At 47.5% G+C, this 19,077-nt stretch overlaps 1 protein-coding gene across 3 annotated transcripts in view; it reads left to right on the top strand.

Moving 5' to 3' along the window:
• IFT122 (intraflagellar transport 122) overlaps positions 1-19,077 on the top strand; it is a 65,778-nt gene that overhangs the window by 41,071 nt on the left and 5,630 nt on the right. For all 3 annotated transcript variants that reach the window (XM_087824978.1, XM_016209897.2, XM_016209896.2), the window contains 7 exons: positions 1,683-1,844; positions 5,780-5,946; positions 8,626-8,797; positions 10,140-10,242; positions 12,370-12,510; positions 13,667-13,761; positions 17,248-17,348. In XM_087824978.1, the coding sequence (XP_087681104.1) occupies positions 1,683-1,844; positions 5,780-5,946; positions 8,626-8,797; positions 10,140-10,242; positions 12,370-12,510; positions 13,667-13,761; positions 17,248-17,348 (941 nt within the window). The remainder of the gene's footprint in view (positions 1-1,682; positions 1,845-5,779; positions 5,947-8,625; positions 8,798-10,139; positions 10,243-12,369; positions 12,511-13,666; positions 13,762-17,247; positions 17,349-19,077) is intronic.

Below are 19,077 nucleotides of genomic sequence, written 5' to 3'. Positions count from 1 at the left end.
CCCAACTTCCCCCTCCCCACACACTTCCCCAGCACCATCATAAGGAGCACTTATGTTTTCTGTCGCTTACCCTACCTGCATGGTGAAGGGTTTTTTCTGAGCCATCTGTTCATAATGCCTAGTATCGCTTACAATTAGGGGTGGCATTTGTAATTCATCTTGTCTGGATCTAGGGGTCTTAATCTATACAAAGGTAACTGACCTCTGTGGGGATCGCTTCTTGTCATTTACCAGGTCTTACTAAGCTCCTGTTGTAGCTCCTGTTGTACTACTGCCTCATCTAGTGTGCTCTAAGCTGGGGAGTCGGTTAAAGTAAACTTGTAAGAGTTGTCTCTTGCGAAAGACTAAAGTGCCTTCGAGTGAGAATCCATTTTGGCTGCTCTGAGGTCTTAGTTGCTTGCTTTTAGGCATTTGGCGTTATTCCAGGGAACCGAGATTCCTTACTAGGCTCCTTTTGGATAGGTGAGATGTAACTGTACTGATAACAGGGGGAAGAGAATCTGCCCATGTGACTTCACACATACTGAATATACGTAAACCGTTTTTCTTGATCATGGTGATATTCTGTGGCCTGGAATGGATATGGCCTAAATTCCATGCCTAGTGAAAACCTATTCCTTTATCTCACTGCAGGATTCCAATTCATTTCCTACAACTAGGGGTTAGTTTATTTGGCTGGTTAGCCTAAACTGTGTAGTTTTTTTGTTTTTAAAAATTATTTCTGTCAGTGGGGAAGCATGTTGCCTCCAGCTGTTAAAACTTTCACCAGCTTGTCTGGAAGTTTGATTCAATGTCTCATCTTCTTCCACTATGATACACTTGCTAGAAAACAAGCAAAAGGAAACTGCTGGGGATGAGAGATTGGGTGCTACTGAGTGTTTACAAATACTCGAGCTGTAGACTGATGATTGTTCTCTAACACGGGAGAAAGGCGTGTGCCAGTTATTTCTCTTCATCCTCAGCACTGCTATGTGTTTGCGTGTGTATGTGAGTACATGTGTGTTCACAAATGTGCGTGTGTTGGGGACCATCACTTGTTTCTGTGGTACAAAGAGCATCTGGAGTCAGACAGACTGAGTCCAAATGCCAGCTCTGTATGACCTCGACCTGCTCCTCTTCTGAATCTCAGCTTTCCTCAGTGTGACACTTGGTTGGTACCACCCACCCTTGGGCCCATGTGGGAAGTGTATATCTGGTGCCTAATGGGTGCTCAGCATGTGGTATCGTCACCTTCACTTTAGGGACTTAGTGAGATTCATTATATTATTTTGTTAGTTTCCTTCTGGGGAAGAAACCCTAAACTTTCTCCTTGTCTACCATCATCATGAGTCAACTCTGCCAAACCAAGCCTGGGGATCTTGGGAGCTTGGGGGCCTCCAAAGAATGGACCATCCTAAGTAGTTGTTTCCTTGGAAGAATGTACAGCCCTGAGGAATTTCCATTAAACAAAAGTTTGCATTTCTTTTGATCTTCATCCATGGGGCGAGGGGGTGGGGATCTGCTTTTGTTGTCAAGCATTCCCAACAGAAACCTAGGTGAGAGACACAACAGCCCAGGAGCCAAGTGTAGATTCCCGTAGGAAGGCCCAGGGACTTAACTTGAAATAGCAGCATCTAACCTTTGTAAAGACTGCTTCCTGCCATGGCTGGAGAGGCCATTTCCTGTGCTTCTAATTTTTCCAGGAGAGGAAGAAGCGGGGAGAGACCAACAATGACCTGTTTCTGGCAGATGTATTTTCCTACCAGGGGAAGTTCCATGAGGCCGCCAAACTGTACAAGAGGAGTGGGCACGAGAACCTCGCACTCGACATGTACACTGACCTCCGCATGTTTGAGTATGCCAAGGTAATTCCCCACATCCTGGCCCAAGCTGCCATGTGGAACCCACCAGCGTTCTGACACTGCCCCAAGAGGCGGCGCATACAGAAAATAGCAATGGCCTCAGAAAGAGTGTGGGCTAACTGGTAAGCAAAGGAACCATCAGTGGCCACTGGTTGAAGCTGACTTAAAACTTACCCACCAGGGTGACATCAAAGGGACAGAATACAATGGTTCATAACTTTGTCAGCTAGATATCTTTGTCAGCTATCATAGCTAGATAGACTGTATGAACCAGCAATGTCCCTTCCTTCAGGGTTCAGGGCATCAGGGCTGTCTCCCACAAATTCTCTCAAAACTTTATTAGAAGTCACCAAGAATCAGTATCCTCAGGCATGAATGGTTCTACCATCTTCAATACAGGATAGTGTGGTTCACTCCGGCCAAGGTTTCCTTAGTGCTTCCTGTTTGTCTGGTACTGGCCTTCACACTGGGCCTTGGAGACACTATGACACAGTCCCTGCTCTCTGGTGCTAGCACGGTGTTCCTCTCTGCCTGGGCTGGTACAGCATGGCTCCCACATCATCTGCATGGTTGATGGTGGAGATTTCCCCTTGCATTTGGAGGGACGCAACATGAGGGAGATCTTCCTGGAGCAGGCTCATGTGAGCATGAGTACCACTGAGGAGCCTAGACCATCAGGACACTTGCAGTTGAGCCTAATGCAAGGTGAAAAGAGCCTTAGGCACATTGAGCAACCACACTCTTCCTTCCATGGAGGTGCCTTTGTTAACTAACCTGCCTTTCCTGGTAGTGTCAAGAGCTTCAGAATGTTATTAAGTGAGTCATCAGCCACAACCAATTAGTGGCTATTAATGGCAGTTATCTAGCTCACAAGTTCAAGATGGAAAATCCTCCCCATTTTTTTCTGCTCTTCCTGAAGGTGGCTGCACTCTTATCTTCCACCATCTGTGAGTTCCAGGGGCCAAAGGTTATGTCTGGGTCACTGTCATCAATACCTGGACAAGCACCTGGTCCCCAGCCTGTCTCTTCTCCTTGTTGGTTCCTTCACTCCATCCCTCCTATCCAGTTGCTTCAGGTACCCCACTTTGCCCCCTTTCATACTGCCACCACCACACACACAGAGACACAGGATTTAACATTGCATTCGTACTGAGAACACCTAAATCAGTGTTTCTCTTTCTGGGGATAACAACATCTAAATCGAGGCCAAAACCTTAAACTAAAAGATTGAATCCTAGGGGTGGAATTTAAGCATTAGGAGAGCTGGCTCTGGGTGTTCTTTGGAACTTCTGAAACCTTCCAGCAAGCAGCTGTGATGCAGCAGATGATGCCTCCTCACCTTGGTGTTCAGAGAGTGGGTGTGAGTCCTGCTCCTTCCTCTTGGTAACCTAGGGAAAGGCTTTTCACTTTGCTAACCCTCCATATTCTTGGAGGTGACATAGTTGCATCTCAGCTTAGTTCTGAGAATTGCACAAAATAATGTACGAGAAAACCCTTTATAACAGCCAAGCTGTAGAAAGGTTAGGAAAATGAAATGGGCCAAGCCTGACCACAGAGCAGCTGTTCTTCGGACCTCTCCCCAGTCAGCCCCACTCCTGCTCCTACACTGAGGCTCCTCACACTTTGGGTGGGCTTTGTGCACCCACAGTCTCCCACCCAGAAATGCAGCCTATTTACACACTCCATCTGGTCTGCCTCTCTATGAAGGTAAATACTCTGGGGGTTGTTTTTGGTTGTAGTTTTTGGTCACAATTCCAAGTAGATTGGTTCTGTTTCAGTCCTCTCCCCTCCCCCCAATGGTTTGAATTTGAGAAAGTGTGTACTTACTACACATTATGTCGGGGGTGGGGAGGGATACAGTACTTATTAACATGGCATGTTTTTGTTTATTTGAAAATTGCTTCCCAAGATTCAATCTGGTTTTCAGAAAATTTTTAAATTACATTCCCACGTACAAATAAATTATATGCTTTCCAGATAAGTGACATGTTTATATGGTGATAAAGGGAATTATAATGCTCTTAACTCTTATGTAGTATGTCCTTATCAAAATCACCAAGCATGAGAACACTGTTTAGTCTCATTCATCACTCAGCACAGCCTCTTTCTGTCCACTCCAGGGCAAAGTCTTTGCCATGGCCCCAGATAATGTGTAAATTAGTTTCATGGAACCAAAGAATCTTTGAAAACCCAGTTTGTTGAGCCTTGAAGGAATCAGTTAGACTCAGCTTCAATTAGGTCAGAGCTCCTAGGACTGGGCCATTGGGCTAGAGGAGGTTCCTTCAAGCCTGTGAACTGTGCCCTTGGCTGGTCTCTTTATTGACGACCCACATTTATGGCTTGCTTTTGGCCTCTGAACCTTCTCACTACAGTCACCTTGAGTCCACTGAGTACTCACTTTGAAGGCTATTTCTCTTGTCTTATGTTCTCTTTACCTGATTTCCCCAGCTGCTAACCTCACTTTACCAACCAGGTTAGCAGAGTTTCCAGCTTTGCATTGGCATGAAGAGCACACATTGCAGTAACTGCCAAGAGTAAAGACTGTGTCTGTAATGGTCCAAACTTCAGATAGTTAATAGCTGCTTTCCAAGCCCCTTCCCCTCTGTGAACTCCAGGGGACCAAAGGCCAGTGAGGTTGACCTATCTTTTATTGGATCCCCAGCATCAGGGTAAATGATGCTTTTTCCTCCCCTTAAAACAGTTGGTTGTCTTAGGCCAATCTAATATATTATTTTAGGGGCTACACAATTACCCTGAAAGCAAATGGAAAAAAAGAGCTAATTGTTCAGGTAGGTTTTTAGCATACATTGACTGTACTTTCCTGACAAGTGAGTGCTAATCATGGGGAAAGGAGTGCTTTTTTTATACTTTGTGAGGTTGACACAGTGCACTCTCTGCAGGGTACATTATTCCTAAGACAAACCACTTCTTACTAGTTATGCAGATCTGGGCTCTCAGAGTTCTCAATTTTCTTTTTTGAAAAGCCCCACCTTTTAAAATGTCAGCACCAAAGCTGCCTCAGCTATGGTAGACTCCCACGTCTATATGTTAGGTAACTGTATCCTGAAGAGGTGATTTTCTGAGGCTGTTTCTCATGCATCCTAGGGCCAACCCAGGGAAGCTGGGCATGACCCCCTGTTGTGGTGGAAGGAACACAGGCCCTGAAGCTTGACCCTGAGCCTGTGGATCCACAGGCCTCTCTTCCTTCATGGATTCTCTCCAGGCCCCTTCCCCCTGCCTCACATCCCCCATGGCCTCCTGCTTTCCCCACTTCTGCAGACTTGCTCTCCAGTCAATGCGATACTATCCAGTTGAGAAGTAATAAGTAACATTTGTGCTCCTTATCTGCCCTAGGCAAATACCTGGGGGCAAAGCCAATGGGTGATGCCCTAAGTTCAGGCAATAGAACACGAATAGAATCAGAAAACAGATGTGAATAGTACTTCCAGTGTGGTGGGGGTGGGGAGGAGGGCACAAAGGGGCTCTTCTAAACTCTAAATTTTTTTGTCTGTTTAAGGGACTACATGCTCAGCCTCACTCTGAGGGATCATCCCTATTATCTAAATAAAGATTGTAAGTCTGAGTATTTGAAATTGTGCAACCAGGTTGTAGAGTCACTATATAGAAATAATCACACATACATCAAACCTAAAGAACAAATGTGCGTTAGTGGGCAGGGCAGGAAACATTGAGGGCCATAGTCTTTGACACTGTCCCCAGTACCTCCCAGGAGCACCTGTGGGGCAGCCTATGAGTAGTCTTCCCTGACACCTGGGACTGCCTCCTAGTCAGCTGTGTAGGGATGGGCTCACACTTGCATCCTGATCACCTGCTTCAGCCAAATGGGCCCTTCCTTACTCCAGCTTTCAGCTGCCTGATGTAATGCTGGTAGCAGGAAGTTCTAATTCGGAGTGTTTTTGTTTGTTGTGCTTCCTCAGGATTTCCTTGGATCTGGAGACCCCAAAGAAACAAAGATGCTAATTACCAAACAGGCTGACTGGGCTAGAAATATCAACGAACCCAAAGCTGCTGTGGAGATGTACATCTCAGCCGGAGAGCATGTCAAGGCCATAGAGATCAGTGGCGACCATGGCTGGGTTGACATGTAGGTTTTCAGTCCCTGCCCCAAGAAGCATTTGGCAGCATGTCGTGTCTTGTCAGCTCTTAGTTTTGACTGACAAGGAAAAAAATAGTGTTTCTCTAAAGATTTAATCCGAATGTGATAGTGACTAGGTTTTTGAGACACAGATTGGATGAAGCATTTTCTGCCTTTGAGGAGCTTAGCAAATTCCTTGGGGAAAGGGTGGAAGAGAGTGAGGGGTAGGAGACAGCCAGGCATTGGAGCTGCCATGCCCTAAGCCCTCCCTATGAGCCAGGCACTGTAATAGCTTGCAGACATTTGGTTCTCCCCCACACCCTAAGCATGGGTGTTTCCATGCCCATCTTCCAAATGAGGAAACCAAGGCTCAAGGACCAAGTGATCACACAGGCCAAATAGCTGGGAAATTGTGGAGCTGAGTTTCAAACTGATACGGCCTACTTCAATGCCCATAATACCCATCATGGTAGGAACTGGAAAGGACAAGAAAACTTGCTAGCACATCAGGGAAGGAGACATGAATTCTCATAGGAGGAGCCATGGATGTCTTCCCCTAGGAGGAGTCTTTGCATGAAGGGCCTTGACGAATTTCAAGAGGCAGAGGTAGTAGGAAGGGGCAGGACATGCAGGCCAGAAGAACAGCACAAACCAAATGCGTCAGCTGTGCTTGGAATAAAAGGTGTAGGAGAGGAGAGTGAAGGACAGCTGGCTCTGCGCAGTACAATCTGGGCTGGCCATACTGGGAGGGCCTCGGGTGCATTTAGATTTAGCAGTAGATAGTGAGGACTGCTGGTCAGGACTGTGCTGTTGGAAGCCCACCATACAGTGGATAAAGAATGGAAGGAAAACTAGAGGAAGAGAGACCAGGTAAGTGGTCACTGTAGTAGACCAGGGAGAAATATGGTGGCTGAAGGAATGAATGAGAGATGTGGAGTAGGCAGAACTGACAGAATCCAACTGAATGGGGGTGTTGGGGCAGGGCTGGGTGAGGGGATTGCAGGCTGATTCTGAGGTCTGGGACTGGTAGTCGGTAATGCCACTCACCAAGGTAGAGAACAGAAGAGAAACAGGCTTGGGTGGGGCTTCTGGAAAGGGGATGGATTCAGCCTTGGGACTCTTAGAGCATCAAATCTCCAGGGGAAGGTCAAAGAAAGTAGGCTTCATGCTCATGCATGTGCATGTGTGTGCATACATGTATGGCTGTTAAAGGAGAGCCGGTGAGGGAGTAGCTTCTGAGGTCAGCTCAGTCTGAACCCTATTGGCTTGTTCTGGAAGCCACACTGTGGTCCACAGGTAACAGTGGCCCAGACAGGACCTGGGGAAGGAGAGGGGCTGGCTAATGAGTAAGTCATCCCTGTGAACCCCACTATGTGGTTGACATGTGTCCAAGAATAAAGTTTCTTGAAGAAAGAGGCACACATCCATTCCCCCCCCTCCAATTATTCTTTTCCCAAAAGAGATGGTACAGGAGAGAGCCAGGCAGATTTAAGTCCCTCTCCCCTCTAGTTTTTCATGTCACTTTCTTTTGCAACTGATATGTACCAGGGTTACCTTGAGGAGAGCGAAGTTGTTCAGGAAAGACACATTCAGCGTGTTCTGCCCTTTTCCAGGTCTGGCTGTAAAAGGTGCCTCTCCTCCAGGGACATTTGGTTTGATGGGTGGGGCTGGGGAGCTCTAAGGGGTTGGCTGTGCCACCTTTCCCTAAAAATGTGTTGTTTCTCTCCTGAGAAGTGTTATTTTTAGATTCCATTATTATTCTAAGTACAGATTGACAGGCCTCCCTGAGCTTGCCTGTTTCTGAGGCAGGGATCTGTTACAGCTGCTTCCCTTTCCTTTCTCACAAAGAGCAAGCTGGGTAGGACGCCTTTCCCCTGGGAAAGCTGGTTTTACCCCAAATCCTGGCCTGACCAGAGGGAACAAGCACATTTCATTCAGCCCCTATGTCCCCACAAGCAGTGGGAGAGCCGGACACTACTGGGAAGAAGTGGTGAGCCAGTGGTCCTGTGGCCCCTCACTGGTAGTTAGTACCTTGGCTAGGAAGAGAGGCACAGTCAAGATTTCCTGCAGGCCTTTTTTCCAGAGCTCAGAGCAGGCCCCACATAAGCCTCTTCCTCTAGAGATTCTGTTGCTGAAGAATTCTCATGCCTCTCCCTCTACTTTCCCATGAGAATTCCCAAAGCAGTAGGAATAGCCCTCTGCCACTTCCTGGGTGCAGAGTCTTAGGCTGGTTGCTTCACCTTCCACCCTAGCCTTTAGTCTTCTAATCTGTAAAATGGGAATAAAAGTACCACCTCGAGGGATGGTGGAGATTCAATGAGATCACACATGTGAAAACTCATGGCATTGTTCTTGGTACAGTAGGTGATCAGTAGATGCTCATTTCTGTCCCCAGATCCTATTGGATAAATTAGTAACTCCTGTGAAAGGCACATGAAGGGGGCTGGCTGGTGGAATGGTGTCCTTCAGCAGGCAGCCTCTCCTGGTCACTGGGCAGTGTTTCTGGAGTGTGTATTCACTCATTTACTAACCCCCCTCAAGCACCAGGAGCCTATATTGAGCACTGGGGACATCAACATCAGTTGATCCAGAACCTGCCCTCAAGAAGACCCAACAGCCCACACTACTTCCTTGCATCAGGCTCCTTTCACAGGAGTCCACCTCCTCCCTGTGTGTTTGCCTCTCCAGGTTAATTGACATTGCCCGTAAGCTGGACAAGGCTGAGCGGGAGCCCCTGCTGATGTGTGCTCATTACTTCAAGAAACTGGATAACCCTGGTTATGCTGCTGAGACCTACCTGAAGATTGGTGACCTGAAGTCCTTGGTTCAGCTTCATGTGGAGACCCAGCGCTGGGATGAGGTGAGGGTAGAGCACACTTCATGGGTAAGGGGGTCCTCTCTGAGCCCTAGGCCACAGGAGACTTTTGAGGGTTTGGATGGAAAACAGCTGCCCTCATTTTGATACTAGCTTTCCATTTGTTTGTTCATTCATTCATCAGAGCATCTTTATGGACTATTGGCTCTGTGCCAGCCCTGTGGTAGAGACTGGGGATATGAAAGTTAATATGACAGTTCCCATTGCCTGCGGTTGGTCTGACTAGCACCACAGGCTGACACATGTCTGACCTGGAGAGATACCTGTGTGACATTTAAAACCTGCTGGGTGGCAGAAAAGGTCACCCATACTTTCCTGGTGCAGGCTGCCAGAACTATTTCAGAGGTCAGCTCCTCCTCCTCCTCCTTGCCTACCTGGCTCTCTCTCATGAAAGGCAAGTGAGAAGAATTAGCCAAGCCAACAGGAAAGATGACTGGGATGCTGATGCAGAGCAGCGATGTGCTGCCCCCTCTGGCTTGAACTCGCCCTCCAGCTCACTGGCTACCTGTATCCTGAATTGAAATTCATCCCCAAGAGGATTAGAGGCTGCACCCTGGGTCCTTACCCTACTCCACCTGTCCACCATGGTCTAGTTTACAGAGCCCGAGTGTAAGCCTTTTCTGGTTATGAGTTGTCTGACTCCTGTCTTCCCTCTGAGTGGCTCCATTTGGTGAGGTGACATGGTCATTGATGAGAAAAGGTGGAGTCAGGGACAGAGGTAACAATGGCTTCTCAAGATGAATTTCTCAGGAGATTTCTCAAGCAGTATAAATTACAACATATTGGAACCACTCAGTCCTGGCTGTATATCAGGCAAACTTTCTCCCATTGCCACATACTGTCCCCCGTGACTCATTTCCTATTCTCCTGGCCTGACAGGTGGTTCTGGGACTTAGATAAAGCAGTCACTAGGTCCCATACAGCATCAATGTACCATCATCTTTGACAGCTAATACGCAAGATGATGATAATGTCAATTCTGTTTCCTTAGGTGTCGCCTGCAATTAAAAGAAATCTGTTTGCAGCGCTACAGGAGCCCACGCAAACCCTCAAAATAAAATGTTTCCGATTCTGTGCTGCTTCTGTAGTCCAGAAACAGACTGTTGTTATTGAATCCTGTCGCTTGCATATTGCTGTTAATTGCCTTTTGTTTTCAAAGAGCTGATTTGTTTTTGCATTTCTGGGGGTAGTGGGGGGGAAGCACTCTCCCCCTCTGAGTTGTCAGGCTGGCAAAATATGACATCCTTGATGGATTCAGCCAAATGCCATGTTGTCATGGGGGCTGCAGGGGCTGCTTTATTATGAATGCATTCATTCCTTCCTCCAGGCCTTTGCTCTGGGTGAGAAGCATCCTGAGTTTAAAGATGACATCTACATGCCCTACGCTCAGTGGCTAGCAGAGAACGATCGTTTTGAGGAAGCCCAGAAAGGTAGGTCACACAGACTGGCACCTTGCAGAAGGAGCAGGAGAAGGCACCGCCCAGACACACATTTCAGGAAGGCTGCTAAGCCCTTCCCTTTGTAGACTTTATCTGGGTATGTGATGTGTTTAGTGGTGAAAGACTGAGGAGCAATGGAAAGAACATGGGTTTTGGCGTCAGACACATCTGGGTCTATCACTCACCTGCCTCAGGACCTTAGGCAGGTCCTATCTCCTCTCTAAGCAAAGCACCACACACTCAAATGTATCTCTTCATTTAATTTTCACAACAGCCCTATGATGTAGGTGCCATTTTATAGATGAGAAAACTGAGGTTGGAAGTGATAAAGGAATTTTGCCTGAAGTATCACAGCAAGGAAGTGGTAGAGAGGGAATTTCAGCCAGGTTCGGGCGAGAACAAAATGAGAGGACTCCCACAGTGTCTAGCACAGTCTCACCTGCCACTTCCCTCAGCCATGGATAGAAACTTGAGTTCTTTTTCTGGCTCAGATAAATGGGGTATCCTCTGCTCCTCAGCATTTCCACTGGTAAAGTGGGCTGCATGCTAGGTATAGCAGTATCTGAAATAGAAATGAAAGGGAGTATAGAACTTTAACTGGTAATAATAATTCTAAAATTATTGCCCTCTGTGTTAGGCTCTGGCTGGGCACTTAACTACATAACCTTGAATCTCGGCAGCAGCCCTGCAGAGACACAGAGACTAACTGTGCCCTGCAAAGTCACAAAGCCAGAGAGTGACAAAGTCTGAATTGGACCAGGTTCTGTCTGGCTAGGGAACCTGATTTTTCTGCTAGGTTTTGCTGCCTCTTTAGGAAACCTTCTAATTGAAGTTGGGTATGTCATATTCCATAGCATCTCATTTACACGTCTACATGGTTGCCACTTCCGGACACGTTTTGGAACAAATGTCTCCCTGTTGGAACTCTTCAGCTTAAAGCCCCCTTTGAAAGACAGTGTCTTCTCTACTGCTTCAGCATTTCCAGAGAACCCAGTTGTTAAAGTATCTGCATGTTTGGGCAAAACATATCAACCTATCCATCTGTCTGTGTCTGCCCTTCCAAGAATCCATTGCCATAGTAACTCAGTACTCAGATGAGAGATTGGAGATGAGAATGGAACAAAGGCCAGACCTTTTCCTTGTTTAAAGCTGAGGATTTGGATTATCTGAGTGCCCATATGTGGGCAAGTGTCACAGCTAGAAGTGCTTCCCTGAGCACCCAACATCCCAAGGATCTGGCACTTAGTAGGTACAGGAAATTTCTCTTAAATGGAATAGGAACAATTTAGAGATTTTTTTTGCTCATTTTCACAAATGTTTGGTTGCTAGAACCAAGCCGAAATTTTTTCAAGGTTTTCATCAAAAAGCACTTAGTAGAGCCTTGGCCTGTGTGGTTCAGCTGATTGGAGGTGTCATCCCATGTACCAGAAGATCACGGGTTCAGTTCCCAGTCCCCGGCCATAATGGCCGGGGGTGCATTCGGGGGGCAGCTGGTGATCAACATATCTCTCTCACATCGATGTTTCTCTCTCCCTTCCTCACTCTCTAAAAAAAAAATGCACTCAATTGAAGACTGACTAAGGATTTGAGTTGGGCTCGGTTATATGACCTTGGCATGCCACTTTACCTCCACTTTTCGGAGCCCATTTAAAAAAGTCTTCATAAGTCTGTTGTGATGACAATCAGCAACAAAAGTGAGGTAATCAGCAACAAAAGCACTTTTTAAACCACCAAGCCTATTCAAGTGTCAGGTCCTGTTAGTGTCACTTCCGCAGTCACAAGGCTTTGCCCTGGAGTGAGGTGGGGGCAAAACCTCACTGATGAGGAACAACAGTTTTGTCCTCCGACTTTGCCCTGCAATTTGCCCCCTCAAGTTTTTCTTGCTACCATGCCTTTCCAAAGTTGGTTGCCTTTTCCCAGCAAAAAAGGAACATATCTCACTGTAGTATTTTCAGGATATAGCCTAGGTTATTTATAGCCTTCGGCCTGAGAGGCGCATCCCAGCAACGAAGTGCTGCAGATGCTCTGATGAATGCCCTACTTCTCAGCAGCCCCTTGCAAGCCCTGCAGAATTCCTTCCAACTCCCTGAATTGCATGTGCTTTTTGTACCCCTCCAGCGTTCCACAAGGCTGGGCGGCAGGGGGAAGCGGTCAGGGTGTTGGAGCAGCTCACACACAATGCTGTGGTAGAAAGCAGATTTAATGACGCTGCCTATTATTACTGGATGCTGTCCATGCAGTGCCTCGATATAGCTCAAGGTAAGTAAACAACCACCATGCTTCTTGTTTTCCCAAGTCCCGCTCTGGTACCAAGATAAACATCGAAAGAGCTGGGACGTTTTAATTAAAGCCCTGGGCTTGTTTATTGGGTGTATTGTCCGTAACCCTGCCTTGCAGCATCCTAATCTGGTGTGTCATCTTTTTCCAGTTTGCCCATAAGTTTAAAGATGGTATGAAGACCATCCTGGGGTTACAAATGGGGGGGTCCTGCCCTGTGTTGCTAATTCAGAACATATCTCTCCCCTGCTACCTGGGAGCCCATAACTGGACCTGGATGAGCTCTGGTTTTTAAAAAATTTTTAATCAAATGAAAAGATGAAGAGATCACTTTACAATAAAGCACTTCAGATTCTCACTCATCCCAGGCAGGAAAATAGTTTCAATGTTGCTTTCATTCACAAGACTTCCCATGATGCACTGAGGGATTTCTGAAAGCAGTGGAGTCAGGGAGATGTTCTTTAGTAGACCGAGGCCAGCGTGCAGGAATGGGAAAAACAATGGAATTGAGGGTAGCTAGGTGACTCCTAATAAGTCACAATTCCTTCCTCAGCTCTACATCCCTGTCTCTAGCATGGGGGTAATCCTGCCCTGTTTCCTTCCTAAGACTGCTATGAGCCTCACAGAAGCCATGGTTATAGTTTGATAACTGTCAAGCCCAGGTGTAGGTTGGCATTTTTCTGTTCTGGCCAGTGGTCTGTGATTTTGTTAAGAGCGGCACAGTGGAAAGAGGCTTGAGGTGAGCACGAATGAAGTTGACGCCTGCCTACCCTCCCCGCCAGGCTCCTCTGGTATGTCTGAGTGCCAGTGATCACCCTCTTGCCCCAGCTGGTGCTCTCCCACTGGAATGACCTGATGGAGTATAGTGTGGGATCTGGGAGAACCTGCAAGAAATATCCAGATTCTTCCTAGCCATGTGCTCTGCCAGGCTGAGACTTTACCTGTCTTGGGATGACCCAGCTCCTAAACAGAGCACCTTTTCCATTCACTGCACCTCTTTGCCACTCTTCCCGGCATAGACCTGGTGTTGGGGAGGAACTGACACTGGCAACAGTGCCATTGCCTAACCCTTCCTTCTAGACACAATTTGACACATCTTCTCCTTGCTGCCCTGCTCCCTTCCCTCTGCACACTTCAGATCCTGCCCAGAAGGACACGATGCTCAGCAAGTTCCACCACTTCCAGCACTTGGCTGAGCTGTACCATGGCTACCATGCCGTTCATCGGTACACGGTAAGGTGGCCAGGAGACGGGTGCCTGAGCTAGGGGCACTGGACTTGTCTTAAGTAAACCTATTGGGCAGGGTGACATGCTGAGAAATCCTGTTCTTCTCCTGAGAGACAAAGTTTGGAACTCTGATTTTCCTTGATTGGCTACTTGTTTGACATGTAGCAAGCTGTGGGCTTCTGAATTAGTAAGCCAGAGCTAGATTTGGCCTTTCTAGTTGCTTGCTTCAGGTTTGGATGACTCAGCCAGACTCTAGGTTAGTTAGACAAAGGGCTATCTAAAGTGATCAGAGGTGAACATTCCATGGGGCCCTCCTCACTTCTAGATGGGTAAAGAAGGCCCAGCTCTAACCAAAGACCCATGATCCCTCCCTAACCCTACAACTGGCTTGCAAATTGTGGCCTTGAGCAATTTATTTTCCCTCTCTGGCCCTCAGTTTCCTTTTCTATAAAACAGGAGGGTTGGCTTGATTTACAGAGAACCAAACAGTTGTTTTTTTAAGTTACTCCCTGATTCTTTTGATTAAGCCACTTTAAATTCTACCTCCTGACAGTGGGGAACAGGTGATAGGTTGTCATTAGCCTCCTCATTTTGTGTGTCCTCAGTCACTTATCAAATGTTGATTAAGCTCCTACAATGTTAGCTTATCCTGTGTTGATCAGCCTGGAGGGTAATATCAATACCCAACTTTTATTGAGCACTTACTACATATAGGCAATGTGCTGAGGGCTTCATTGTATCAACTAATTCAAAGCCTTTCAACCACACTGTGAGATAAGCACTATCATTCCCATTTTACTGATAAGGAAACTGAGGTCCCTAACAGAGAGATCCCACAGCTAGTAAGTAGAAGAGCCAGAACTTGAATCCAGTCAACCTGTGCTCTTAGTTTCTCCCTCTAACTTAGAGAAGGCAGACCACTGGCCACACATCCCAGCTCCAGGGTGTGATGTTGGGCAAGTTGTTTACTCTTCTCTGTGTTTCTGCTTCCTTCTCTATAAAATGGGAGGTAATAATAGTACCTACTTGATAGGGTTGGTGTAAGGATTAAATGAGTTAATATTACAAAAGCACTTGAAAGAGTTCTGGCACAGAGTTATCCAACATGAATGTCAGCTGTTCCAACTCCCAGTGCAGAGGCTTCAAAAGAGTTTTCCATCAGCCTGCTCTCCCAGGCTGAGTATGTCATGGTTCTTTGACCATTTCTAAGGTCCTGCTCTCCACCTGGACTCCTCTTTGCCCCTCTTTTGTGCTGAACTCTTGGCACATTCTTTGCCTCTGGGGAAAATCTGGCAAGAAAGACTCTGCTGATAGGTGCTACCTGAGCCAGCTGTCAAGCCTGCATCTCATCTCTTCCCCACACCACGGTCAGTGGGCTCAAGGGACCTCATCTGCCCTTGCAGTCCTTTCAGGGCTCCTTGTATCTATTAGGTGCTTACCTAGAAAGAAGCCACCCTCCCCCAGAAGACCCCAAACTCAACTTAGGCTCAAAAGTCAAGGCTCCAGCTCAATATCAGTTTGCCTGAGCCACTTCAGATCCCAGCTCTTTCTCTGTTTGCTCTTCTTCCTCTACACCTTGGGGCGTGGGCTTGGGGTAGGGGATTCTCTTCTCTGTAATGCCTGAGCCTATGTGCAGGACGTATGTAGCACATCTGTGAGCTTGTGGCAACTTCATACCAGCTGGGGACCTTGGCTGTGTATTCCAGCTGAGGCTTCTTCATTGGGCCATTCCTTCATCTAACAAATTCTTGCTGTGTGACAGGCCCTGCTCTGAGGCCTCAGGACACAGCAGTAAACAAGACATTGTCCCTGCCCCTCAGAAGTTCATAGTCTAGCAACAAGAAATTGCAGTACAGTTCCCTCAAGGGAAAAGCTTAGAGGACTAAGAAGACTTCCTTGAGGAGGTGACCCCTAAGCCCAGAGGAGAGAGATAAGTAAGGATGGGGCAAGTGAAGAGGAGAAAGAGCATTCCTGGCAGAGGTCATAGGATATACAAAGGCCTGGAGGTAGGTGGTATTTTAGGGTTTGGCAGTCAGGTCCCAGCAGAGCAGCTCTGATTCAGAGCAGACTGGAAAGGGAAGCAGCAGACCTTCCCTGACATAGTGGCTTCTTTCCCAGAGAAGAGGTGCTAATCTTGAGGAACTCCCCCTAACCCCTGTTCTTTCTGGGATATTTCATAGTTTCCACACCTAGTGCAATGTAACCAGAGGCAGGCTTCTCCCTGGCTCTCACCCAGAAAAGGGTGCAGTCTCGGGTTTTCTTGGGTTCTTGGAACTAGCAGAGGCTGTAGACATTTAAGTGAGAACTGAAGAGAGAAAGCTAGGTTCTGAACTGAAGTAGTGTAAAGTGAGTCCTAGTGAATTTAGACCAATTAGGGGCTAAGTCCTGGTGGCTCCATGATGAGAGTGGTCTAGTAGACCTTTAAGGAAATGTCAGTTTATTGCCATTTAAGCGCTTGAGAGGGAGGGGTAACTGGTTTGATTTAAGCATTCTCATCTAAAGCAGTCTCAGTTTGCACACACTGTGCCAGATTCCTTCAAAACGGTATTCTTAACCTGTTATGGACCCTTTCTGATAGAAAATTCACTCTGATCTGCTGTGCTGAGCTTCTAGCAGCCTCTAGGTACAGAAGACATATTCATTCGGTTAATTGTTTTTGGGTTTTTTTGTGTGTTTTTTTAAATATATCTTTATTGATTTCAGAGAGAGGAAAGGAGAGGGAGAGAGAGAGATAGAAACATCAATGATGAGAGAGTCATTGATTGGCTGCCTAGCCCGCAACCCGGGCATGTGTCCTGACCGGGAATCGAATCCCGATCGCCTGGATCCTAGGTCGACACTTAACCGCTGAGCCACACCCGGCCGGGCCATTCGGTTAATTGTTGAGTGCCTCATCTTTTAGGGCCTGTGCCAGGTGCTCGGGCAAGGGATGAGCATTTGAAGGGCTCCACCACATGTGTACATTTGGTGGGAATGAATGGGCAGGCACTGTTGGAGAGCAGAGAAGAGGTATGCGATTTTATGCTATGGGTTAACTACCTCCCTTTAAAGACAGGTTTATAGTGTTTTCATGTCCTAAATTGCATAAAGGTCTTCTCTTTTAGAGCTAATTGGAGACAACTTGAGCTCAGGGAAATGGAATCATTACCAACCCCAGAAGCAGTGCCACTCAGAAGACCTGCTTGGGCTTTGGAATCAGATCTAGGCTTGAATACCAGCTCTACTCCTTTCTAGCCGGGTGACCTGGGCAATCATCTCTCTGGGCCTTGGTTTGCTTGTCAGTACAGTGAGGATGAAAATGCATCTCTTAAAGTACTGTGTTAAAGACCACGTAAGACAGTGGCTGTAAAGTGCCCCGTACACAGTAGGTGCTAATTAAGCAGATCTGCTCATTTACTAAAGTATCTTAGAATTATTGGCGTTGGCCTTTTGTCCTGGCCCAGCAGTGGCTCAGTTGAGGAATTTAATTCCTGATTGCTTTTCTTACTGCAGGAGGAGCCATTCAGTTTCCATCTTCCCGAAACCCTCTTCAACATCTCCAGGTTCCTGCTGCACAGCCTGACCAAGGACACCCCCTTGGGCATCTCTAAAGTGTATCCTCTCTCTTACCCCCACTCTCTGTCCCATCCCTCTTGTTAATGGCCCTGAGAAGTTCTTTCCAGAGCACTTTGCTGGCAGAAGCTTCCCTCTCTCCAGCAGCCCTCAGGGAAGAGAGCTTGCCTGGCTGCTGCTGTTTGCTGTAGAAGAGGCTCAGCCAGGGAGGCCAAGGGGCTAGTGCCAAGAGAAGATTAGTTTTCAGGGTTCTCTGTGCTAGACCCAGCACTGGGTCTCCAGCCAACACACTCTCCAAACCCTCCTGGAACCCCCAAATGCGGGTGTGACTGAAATATAGGAAGCACCACACCTTTGGGTTTGAAATCTTGGACACTTCCCTGAGAAGGCCAGTCAGTGGATGGAGCACCTGTTGTACCCCAAGTACCTTGCCAGGAAGTAGGCAATAAAACTGCCATTTAGTGGGGGAGGTGACAAGTGTCAGGGCCTGGTTCAGTGGGATGCATGCTGTTTCCAAGGGTGGGAAGCAGCTAAGGCTGGGTTCTTGGCAAAGGAAGGCTACCTGGAGATGATATCCATCCTACAGCTAAAGTAACCAGGGACAACAGTAGAGTAGATGTTCCAGGGGAGCATCCAGCACATGGAAAGGCCCCTAAGTGAAGTAAGCATGGTGTGCAGGAGGAGCTGAAGACTGCCCTGGGGAGCCAGATTGGAGAGGCAGTGGACTGAGGGCCTCCTTCCTTCTCTGACTGGTGTAATCCACAGGGCAGGCTGTAAACAGAGAAGAGGCAGAGGGCCTATGCTGCCAGAAACTACCAGGAAATGACTAAAATCTTTATGTTCCAGAAAGTCATAAAGGTCATAAATATCCCCTCCTGTTCTAAATCTCACTATTCTCTCAGCCCCTTTCCAGCTCCAACCTGGCCTTCCCAGAAGAGGGCTCAGAGGTGTTAATAAGGTGTCTCTAAAGAGTTCCAGGCCCGCCCTTTACCTTTCAGAGAAAACTCCCTCAAATCAAATGGTGCCTTCATTGACTGAAACCCCTGCAAATGAGTGGCCAAGTCCATACCTTCCTGGGTCTCAGCACCTGCACCTAACCTTTCCAGCAATTCCGTTCAAGTCAGCAGAGTTTGATTAAACCCCTGCCCTGAGCTTCACCCTGTGCTGTCCACTGGGGACCTAGGAATGGCTTCTGACAGTCCCAGACTTTGGGGAGTCACAGTAGAGATACAGACAAGGAAACTTACCTCTATGTAACTGCTTGAGTGGAAGGTGCCACACTGGGGGACTGGGGAGCAGGAACCTCAGGGGCAGGAGAAAGGGGAGGAGGCATGAGACTGGGGAAGTGGGGAAGGATGTTCACAGGTGGGGTGAGGAGGAAGGGCAGGCTGGGCCTGGGCATAGCCAACATTTGAGGTGATCAGAGATTGAACACAAAGTCTTGTCAGCCTCAGACTGAGGAGCTCAGGGGAAGACCTCAGAGAGCAGAGGAGGCTGCCAGTCAGAAATCACCATGGCCCTTAGGGAAGTATAGGCAGAGAGAAGTGTACTGTACCCAGTGGCCTCTGTAAGCTGGACCTGAGGGCAGCTGCCCAGGCAGTCTAGGACCAGGCTCCACCTGGCAGGGTTGGAGCAGGAGGGCTTGGCTGGTAGGTAGGGCAAGGTGCAGAGAGCCTTTTTGTCGTGGTCAGGGTACAAGATGAGCCATCAGCAGGCCCAGAGAACCTAAGGAAGGTTAAAATATTAATGGAAACTGCACTGTTTTTATCT

This window comes from Miniopterus natalensis, chromosome 15, assembly GCF_054644295.1.
Source record: "Miniopterus natalensis isolate mMinNat1 chromosome 15, mMinNat1.hap1, whole genome shotgun sequence".
In the NCBI taxonomy this organism is placed as follows: domain Eukaryota; kingdom Metazoa; phylum Chordata; class Mammalia; order Chiroptera; family Miniopteridae; genus Miniopterus; species Miniopterus natalensis.
This window is presented reverse-complemented; position numbering and strand designations above follow the sequence as displayed.